The sequence below is a fragment of the Corvus cornix genome, chromosome 8 (assembly GCF_000738735.6).
Source record: "Corvus cornix cornix isolate S_Up_H32 chromosome 8, ASM73873v5, whole genome shotgun sequence".
Taxonomy (NCBI): domain Eukaryota; kingdom Metazoa; phylum Chordata; class Aves; order Passeriformes; family Corvidae; genus Corvus; species Corvus cornix.
The window spans coordinates 14,261,492-14,271,499 of NC_046338.1; the positions used below are offsets into that span (position 1 = coordinate 14,261,492).

General features: G+C 40.6%; 2 protein-coding genes across 2 annotated transcripts; one reads left to right on the forward strand and one right to left on the reverse strand.

Annotated features, from left to right (window-relative positions):
* Window positions 1-40: 40 nt before the first annotated feature.
* On the forward strand, window positions 41-5,267 carry RPF1 (ribosome production factor 1 homolog). The gene is made up of 9 exons (XM_010409472.2): window positions 41-234; window positions 317-373; window positions 1,199-1,279; window positions 1,657-1,752; window positions 2,461-2,614; window positions 3,149-3,231; window positions 4,090-4,271; window positions 4,358-4,484; window positions 4,843-5,267. The coding sequence occupies exons 1-9, from the start codon at window positions 79-81 to the stop codon at window positions 4,882-4,884; spliced, it is 978 nt and encodes a 325-aa protein (XP_010407774.2). The 5' UTR covers window positions 41-78; the 3' UTR covers window positions 4,885-5,267.
* Window positions 5,268-5,439: 172 nt separating this feature from the next.
* On the reverse strand, window positions 5,440-9,982 carry GNG5 (G protein subunit gamma 5). Its single transcript, XM_010409046.3, has 3 exons — window positions 9,792-9,982; window positions 8,572-8,727; window positions 5,440-6,463 (listed from the first exon to the last, which is right to left on the reverse strand). The coding sequence occupies exons 1-2, from the start codon at window positions 9,870-9,872 to the stop codon at window positions 8,602-8,604; spliced, it is 207 nt and encodes a 68-aa protein (XP_010407348.1). The 5' UTR covers window positions 9,873-9,982; the 3' UTR covers window positions 5,440-6,463; window positions 8,572-8,601.
* Window positions 9,983-10,008: the final 26 nt, after the last annotated feature.

Below are 10,008 nucleotides of genomic sequence, written 5' to 3' on the forward strand. Positions count from 1 at the left end.
CGCTGCGCATGCGCGGCGCCGCCCGGCGGGGCAGAGGCCAAGGGTGAGGGGCCGGCCCCGCCCCGCGGCAGCAGCGCCATGGCGGGCGATGGCAGCGGCCCCGTGCCGGGCGATGGCACCGACCCGTCCGCCCCGCAGCGGGTGCTCTTCCCGCCCACCTTCAGCGTGTCCGAGATCAAGAACAAGCAGCGGCGGCACTTCATGTTCCTTCGCTGGAAGCAGCAGCAGAGGAAGGTGGGGCGGGCTGTTGCCGGGGGGCGGGGGAGGCCCGGGTCTGGCGTGTCTGGCTAACGGAGTGCTGTCCCTCTGCCCGCAGGAGAAGTTGGCCCTCAAGAAGAAGCGGAGGAAGGAGCGAGAGGCCCTCGGAGACAAAGTAAGGGCTAGATGGTCTTTAAAGGTCCTTTCCAGCCAAACCATTCCATGATTGTATGCGCTCTGTGCTCCCTGGCTGTGGTAGCCTTCAGAGGTACTATTGTCTAGCAGAGGTATCAAACAGCTGATTTCAGAAACATTGTTGTTCCTGTGTTAAACGATGCTGCAAACAGGCAGACTGAGTTTTAAACTGATGACATAAAAGCAGGCCACTCTTGAAAAGTTGTTTCTGATGTGATTGCTATGGCATTTGTGTTGACATTATTACGAATTATACTCTAATAGTAATTTGTATAAATTAAAACAATCAAATCTGACCAAACCGTGCTCAGACCAGTTACCTGCTGGATTCCAAGCCTAGTCGTGAACAAAGGTTTTGCTTTCTTTTCTGAACTGATTGAAGATAGTCAGATGCAAGTTCCTGTATTACAAGTCTCACAACAGTAGTGTAAGTTAACAGGGTAAACATGAAAGGCTGTTAGTCATTAAATTGTAGATATGAAGGTTAAAAAGTGTTGCTGTTGAAAGCAGAATCCTTTTCTTTCATGGAAGAAATAAAAGTGGATAGAAAATTCCCCTCTATTTTTGTTTTGTTTTGAAAAGTGACACTGTTCTAGTGGTGCTTCTGTCCATCTGGTGCTCTCTGGTGTCCCAATACCTGTGCATATTTTTAATCAAACTTCTTTTTTAAAAGTGGCATCAAAGAAATACTACATCCAATTCTGTGTAGAAATATACACAATATTGTGGTAGTATGAATGTGGTGTTTGCAATGCATTTAATAATTACATGAATGTGTTATGTTAATAAACTTTATGTATTTTAGGCACCTCCAAAAGCCATACCAAAGACTATTGAAAATCAGCGAGTGTATGATGAAACCACTGTAGATCCCAATGATGAAGAGGTAACTGCTTTAATTTCTGCATGTGCTATTAAGTTGACCATTTTTTTTTCTAAGAAGGGACATAAACTGATTGATGAAACTGAACATTCACCACTTTCCCGTTAATCTGTTGATGATTTACTTTTTACACATGATGGGTTTAAGAGGTGGTGTCATTTTTCATTATCCATATGAAATAATTGCCTTTTGCATTACTGATATTGGTAGTAAAAGCTGCCCATGTTCATCACACTGGATTCTTAAAAACATAAAACCCACACACCTTTGGATGATTAATTACAGAATAGATCTTGTGAATTGAAATTTAGATCAGATTGAATAATTGCTCATCAGTTATTTCGTACATGGTGGATTTAACAAGGCTTCTGTTCTTCCAGGTTGCTTTTGATGAAGCAACTGATGAATTTGCACCATACTTCAATAGACAGACAGTTCCCAAAATTCTTATTACAACATCAGACCGACCTCGTGGGGTATGTATGTTTTATTTGGAAAGTTCTGAGCAACCAACTGATTATTAGATACCAGGGTTTGATTAATGTACTATGATTGGTACATTAAAACTGAAAATAATAGCATTTGCATGGATTTTTTTTGTCATTTTATTTAGTGCCCAACAATAACCTTGTATGTGTATGTAATCTGTTGGTTTCTCTAGCATTGTTTGTTTCCTCCATAACAAAAAACCAACCCTGTGCATGTGTTCTTATATTGAAATGATCAGCATTGCCTGATTGGAGAGACTACTGGCATAAAAGAAATTGCTTTAAAAATAAGAAAAAATACACCTCAAACAGTTCAACTGAAAACTCAGACATGAGTTCCTGAAGAAATAGTTGTATTTTATTTTGAGATGCCGTGAACTTTTTGTAAACCAGTGTCTTTAATAAATAGTGAGTGTGGAGATTATGCTTTTTGCATTTTCCTGCTTTTCTGTGATGGAGGGAGGGGGAAAAAAAGTCCTTAAAAATATATATCTCTGGTGTGCTGCAGTCTTTACTGCCAATGAATGTTTTTGCACTAACCGAATGAAGTAATTGAATATCTTCAAATCTTTACAGATATACTGGAAGTAATGTATGCTTAGGGAGGGTAATTGGAATGACCAACCCCCTGTTCTCCTGATAACTGAATTCAGTGCTGAATTCCGCACATTGCCATTTAACTCCCATGTTTTGCAGAGAACAGTGAGATTCTGTGAGCAGCTGGCTACTGTTATACCCAACTCACACGTCTACTATCGAAGAGGACTGGCTTTGAAAAGAATCATTCCACAGTGCATTGCGAGGGACTTCACGGATTTAATTGTCATTAATGAAGATCGCAAAATACCAAGTATCCTTTTGTGTGTTTATCAGGGAAAGAAAACAATTCTGTAGTGTGCATCAGAGACCTACTTTATTCTGTTTTCTTTCTCTTCACAGTGCAAATTACAGAGCTAAAAATCAGTTCCAACTTGAGTGTCTCATGGCTAATGGAACTGGGAGTGTGTAGATAGTTGGGACTTTTTTTTTTTTGTAATGCATGGATAAGCACTGTTATTATTTCAGTAAATTTAACAGTTTGATTAATTAACAAATTTTTCTGACCAGGAAGATCCATTTTATTTTTCTGACAAGATAAAACATTACTAATTCGTAAGGGAGAAAGCAATAGAGGATAACTCTTGTTAGCAATTGAAACAAAATGTAATGGACATACTTGAGAAGGCTAGTTAACTAGTTTGGGAATGTATGTCTGAAAATTTAACAAAACCTTGGGCATAGATTATGGATCTAAATCTCATGTAATACCGCATTTTCCAAAGACTGTTCCTCTGTAAATTACGTGTTCAGTGTTACCAGCCTTTTTTTTTAACTTCGTGCACAGATGGTCTTGTTTTAAGTCATCTGCCTGATGGTCCAACCGCTCATTTTAGAATGAGTAGTGTGCGTTTGCGTAAAGAAATAAAGGTGAGACTCAAAAAAAATTTGAAAAGTGGGTCATCAGTTGGGCAATGATAAATACATCCAGTCTACTTCAACTGTCAAAACTGCATTTTGATATAATTCAGCTGATCTTGTAAAGGTGTTTTTCTGGTAAGCTAACAGGAGGCTAAGGATTAGTGTATACTTCATAAGCAGCATATTTCCATTTTCAAGCTTATTTGCTGAATTTCTTTAACTGCCAAGTATTTTATAATGTAAGTCTGACAAGTATTTTTAAAATGTCATTAAATAGCAGATGATAACTTTATCAATAGGAAATACCCCATGTCTAGCATACACACAATAGGGTATATAAAATCAGCAGTATAAAAGGTTTCATTAGCTGTAGTCTTGAATAAAACATAGTTCTTCTTACAGCCCTGTTACCTCTTCTGTAGTATTGCTTACTTAGCCCTGCTTACGTAGCCCTAAGGAATTTGCAGTAAAGTGTGTTTTCTTCTTTGATGTATGTATTCTCTAATCAGTTTTTATTAAAGAAGCCCATATAGTCTCAGTCCCATATACCCTTAGTTGGTGTGAGTACAGAGGGAATACACCTATGATAGGTAGAGTGGATTATCTGCTGTAACAGGTTCTGCCAAGAGTAAGAATTGGTGCAGGAGAGAGAAAAGTAAAATTACTTGTGCTTTTTCATTTAATTTATATTATTGAACCAAAGATCCTTATCTTACCAGCTGCTCCTTTACTTATGAAGTTATGTTTGAAAAAATTATTAGGGCATGTTATCAGCCCTGTCTTCCTATTTCAAACACTTCTTTGATAATACATTAAAATCCTTTTGCATTCACTCTGTTCTGTGCATTCTTATTGCTTTCATTTCAGCGAAAAGGGAAGGAGCCCACAGAACACGTCCCTGAAGTGATCCTGAACAATTTCACAACGCGGCTCGGCCATTCCATTGGCCGCATGTTTGCTGCTCTCTTCCCACACGATCCTCAGTTCATTGGAAGACAAGTAGCTACATTTCACAACCAGAGAGACTACATCTTTTTCAGATTCCACAGGTGATGTTTTCCACAAAACTCATTTACAAGTGAGAGAGAATACTCTTGTAACTTAATTCCTAATTTTAATTCTTTTCTTCCCCAAGATACATCTTCAAGAGTGAAAAGAAAGTGGGAATTCAAGAACTGGGGCCACGTTTTACATTAAAGCTGAGGTCACTTCAAAAAGGAACCTTTGATTCCAAATTTGGAGAATATGAGTGGATTCATAAGGTATGTCTTAATAATGATGAAAGTCCTGCTTGGGGAGACTAAACCTGACATGAAATGTACAAAAAAATCTTACCCTAGAAAAGCAGTGTAAATGCAGTTCTCAGTGTGGAAGTGTCTAACTAAAGTTTTTAGAGGTATATTTTGAGAAACATGCAAAACAGAAACATTCTGCTGTAATCCAAGTCAAAAATAAAAATAGCAAGGATGATGAAATATCAATATACCATGACTACTTAATTTGCAACTCTACTATACCATAACTACATTTCACTGTCCACCCTGCTATAAAATGGAGTGGTCATCCTTGTTTGTATCCTGCATTAACTTCCTGGTAAACAACTTTTCTTTTAAATTTCAGCGTCGAGAAATGGACACAAGTAGAAGAAAATTCCACTTATAAGTGAAATCTGCCAATTGTGGGTGACCAGGAATACAGCAGCTGCTTTCAACTATGGATGATCTTGGACTCCTAACTAATGATAATGATGCTGAACAGTATCTGTCTGCAAAAAGACAAACAGCAAACATCAAAATTTTCTACAGCAGCAGATCAAGTAGGATGTGCCTTTCTTCCTGTTTGTAGCCAACATGACAAGGACAGTGACTTTTTCCAGTTTAGGAGGAAAAACTATGGCCATGTTTGAACAACCTGTCATGTAGCTATCACTAAGGATTTGCCAGAAGTGCTGCTGTTCTGTAGAAACAGATTATGCTTCACAACATCAAAGACAGTAAATATGTTGGTTAAAGAAGTTTTCAAAATAAAGTATTTCTAGTTTTACAGTTTCGTTTTATTTTTTTTCCATTAACCCAGACATGTTCAGTTAATCAGGTAAGAGATAAATATTTAAAACTTATTTCTAACTTACAGTATGCTGTTCCCTGACAGTATGGGCATAGTTTTCCAAAAAAGTTCTCCTATCCAGAGAACATGGAGAAGGCAGTATGCAATCCATGAAATCCATGATATTTTATTTCATTAGCATTTTGCATAAAAGAGGCGTGTTGCTCAAGTTACAAAAACAATATGCATAACTCAGGTATCTCTTTTGTAAATACCATATTGACAAAAGGTGTATGTGCCCAGAGCAGTTGAAAGTAAACAAAGACAAATGGGAAAGAATTCGTAAAACTTCCTTACAAGAAGTACATAAAGCTATCATCTAAAAATGCTGCTCAGTGACTATGTGAGGTCTCTGAGCAGGGCTTTCCCCGTTAAAATTTTAAAAATGCTTCTTCAGCCTCACAGCTACACTCGAGTTGGTATTATCTGCATATAAACTACTGTTTTGCCTTAAGTTGGCACATTCAATGGCAGCTAAAAGGTCAAGTTTTCTTTGAGTTACTTTCTTTTCATATACAGCTGTAAGTGCTTTTTCATATTTACCTAATGAATAAGAAGGCTCATAGAGTAAGTTACCTCCTAGGGTAGAATTACTTTTTAAGATAAAGAATAATTTACTCTGTCTTTATTTGATGTCTATGATATGGGACAGCTGTATAGCTGAACTATAAACAGTCCAAAATTTTTTTCTGTTCTATTTCTGTTATGCTTCTAAGTATGGTACTGCTGGAGTCTCATTGTTCTGTAGGACTGTTAACCCCAGGCAGACTTGCAGCAGCACAATATTTACACTCCTTTCTCTGCTCTCCAGCTGCTACAGAGTGATGCACTGACTGTGAGGTGCCACCATACCCAGAAGTCAATCAAATTCTTACAGTAATTTCAAGACCAGACTAAGTCAAGACACTTTTATTTTTTGCTTGGCATATAAAACTGATTCCCTTATGAAACAGAAATATGTAACTAGCATACAGTTCATCTGGAGAGGTAGATGGTAAGAAGTTTGATGACAGTAGCACTTTTTAGAGTTAGATTTGGCACATTAAAGCTAAGCTTTTGTACAGACTTCAAACCAGGCCACTCCTTGAGGCACTCTGCCCATATACACATCAGCAGGTAGAAGATGCTAAAAGATCTGAAAAACAAAACCAAAATCTAGTTAGAAAGGTATCGCTGCTAAATGAAGCAACTCTAAGAACACGTATGTTCAGAGTATTCTATGGACAACTAGTTACGAAAAAATATCCTCTTTTTCCACAGCTGTTTTATAAAATATTAGTTTAAAAAATAAACCTTTAATGAAGCCATCCCCAAAGACACAATAAGATAATCAAAGCTCTTACAAAAGAACTGAAGCTTAGTGTCTCCTGGAAACCAAACTGCTAAGTGTAAGGATAGAAAACATTGTTCCCGGTCACTTTGTGCTTGCCAGAACACCAGGTATCTATTTTGCCTTTGAAAAGCAGGGAATTTGTTGTGTAACTTACAGATTACACTTCCTCTTCAGTGAGGTGGTGCTGACTGGGCAAACATGAACACTATTGGCTCATCAAGAAAATACAAGGAATTATGACTAAGAAACCACCTCTTTTCAGGAAGTGCCTGCAACAGATACTGCGAAGTGAAGGAATTTCACATATAGGTAGTGTAACTAAAATATAAACAAGAGTTCCATTCCAAAGGCTGTACCTGAGAAAGAACATATAAAGCCTTTTATGCCTGGTGTATGCACGTGTGTTGTGAGACAGAGGAAACATTGTTTCCTGGTATCCCCACCAAGGAATCCGGGAATTACTTCACCTTGGCAAACCTTCGTGGGGAATTCTATGTGTCACTGATTAAGTACAGTTTATTTAGCTTTGTATAAGTTATCAGTCTATAATGCTTACAATTATCTAATTCCGTCCTTGGATTAGTGCTTATAGGTGAAGCTACACTAGCGTAGCATTCAAGAGTATTTTTAAAATAACAGTAGTTGGGGAAAATTCACAACAGAAGTACCTCTAAAAGCTACAAGAACTCTAAAGCACATTTCAGTTATACTGCTGTAATTCACTGCTCAAAACAATGTGGGAAGTGTTTCTGTTTGTTAAATAGTTAAGGATCTACTTCCATACTGTTACTACTCTGGTCTTTAAACATGGTTATTCATGCTAGTACATACATCTGGAACTCTTCTACAGTCTGCTTGAGGGGAGAACAATTTTAACAATCAGACTGTGGTCACCTTTCTATAAAGCTGCCTTACAGCACAGTATAAATTACAGTTCTTTGGATGATATAAGTCAGCTACACAACCAGAATTTTTCAAGGTTAAGACTCACTATGAGATTCCTAAGGATTGTGAACTACTGTTAAATATGTATCAGGTGCTTTGAAATAACGTCTGTGCTCTCATCTCCAACAGATCCAAATCAACCAGCAACAGGAAGAGGGAACATGGTAAAATTATCATGCGTTTACTGCGGTCAAAATAACCAAGTTATTGTGACTCTCAGAGTTTAGGTGAAACTATTCTGGATCTAAAATTCACCTTTCTAAAGAGGTTAGCCTAAAATCTAATCACCAAAATGCCAGATGAGTGAGCAGTCTTCCTGGTGATAGCAGTAGTGCTAATGAACCTATGAAAGTTTTGGAATGAAAATCCAAATGAGTATTCCACTGTTTCTAGTTATTTAAACTGCTACCCCTGTAGTAGCTTACTTGAGTGGAGTATGGGCTTTTAAAACTAACTACTTTTTTTAAAGTATATACTTATTTCTTTTGGCATAGAGGGCATCTCCCCTCCGCAGTGGTCAGTGCTCTTCTTGTGGACCACCACCACTAATCTGTTTTTGGAACTGTTCTTTAGTTCTTAAACTTCTAAAGTCTGTTTTATCTGCCACAATCAGGATTCACCACATATGCTGTCAGGTGATTAATTCTATGTGAGAAAAGGGAAATAATACCCTTACAGAGAGGAAGATACAGCACAATTACTGTACAGCTTGGTTAGTCCGAATAGCAGCTCACTACTTTGCTACGGGTACAGAAACAGGTGGAAGCTATGCAACAGCAAAGTGCTACTCATAATACTTACGGACAGCCCAGTACAGAGCTGTGACCAGAAAAGGGGAGAAGGGACCAAAAATGGGGATCTAGACCAACACCAGGTGCACAAGTCAAATGTTTCTGAGTGCATTTCATACAGCCTGTCTTATTTAAATGACAAAAGAGTTTATGAATTGTAATTCAAGAACTTACCACTGAAAGATACTGAAGTAGTTCACATAATTACAAAAACGAACAAACTTTCTGGGGTCTGAATGGATTTGTACTTGATGATACTCCCGTCAGTAGGGGATCATGTTGCGCATTCTGCAGGCAGAATTGCTTCAAGTCAGCTGCAGCTTGAGAAACCTAGTTATAATAAAAGCTGGTATTAGAATTCACTGAACACTCTTTACTGAGGATGTAACAACATTGAAAAGTAGAAAAAATACTATGGAATGATTCTGGAATACAGTTTATGCAGATTTTATACAATGTTTCATTGTAGTTTTTTTGTTTCTTAAAGACAAGAAGTTGAACAATGTAACAATGAAAACTAATTTGGATGTTTCAATTTCCATGTTAAACTTCTAAGTATGAAGGGTGACACACGAGCAATATCTTGGAGATGGCTTTATTACATATACAAAGATCCTAGTTCTAGCATAAACAATTCAAAAATACTGTCTATGGTTTAACATGTTCTACTCGACTGAACTGGCATTTCATCCTCCCTTGGAAAGCCATCCTTATGATGAGATAATGGGGTTCTGAGCACCCTTATATGGGGTTTTTGGCATGCTTCCTAAAAACTGAACAGTGAAAAATTCTTTGTCTTGCTTTTCTTTGCTGTAACTCTGAACTCATAAAATAGAACGATCAAAGTTTCAAAAAGTTGCATCTTCCACTGGCACTTCGTATCTGCAGTTTGCCCAGCGTTTCTCTGCCGTGGCGCCCGGCACGGCACAAGTTCAATGCACTTCGTGTGCCTGGCACCGACATCTCCATTTTGCCGTGCTGGGGCCAGCCCAGCCCGTTGTACGCCCCGGCTCGGGCCGCCTCTCCCCAGAGCCCGACGGAAGGGCGCTCCTCATCCCGAACGGGCAGCGCGGGCCGCGTCCATCGCCCGGGGGAGCGCTTCGGCCGGGGAACGACCCCGGAGCCCGAGGGGCTGCGGGGGGCGAGCGGCCAAGCCTGGGCAGTGGCGGCGGCGGAGGGGACCCGGCGGCGCTGCTGTTCCGGGCTCGCCTCGGCCGGGGAACCCCGACAGAGCCCCGGGAGAAGCCCGGGCGCCACCACCCAGCCGGGTCCGCGGGGCGGGGCGGGTCGCTGCCGGCGGCCCCGGCCCGGCCCCAGCGCGGCGAGCGCGGCCCCGGGGCGGTGAAATGGCGGCGCGTCCGCCCCGTCCCGTCCCGTCGCGGCTCCGCGCTCACCTTCACGCGGGTCACACTCGCCTCCAGGCGCAGCTGCTGCACCACCTTCTTCATGGCCGCCACGTTGGAGGAGCCCGACATGGCGGGGTTGGCGGCGGACTCGGCTCGGCACTCGCAGCACAACTTCCCGGCGCGGCTACAACTCCCGGACCGCGGCGCCTGCGCACCCGGGGCCGAGGCGGGCGGGGCCGCTCCGTGTGCCCGGGACGGGGCACCG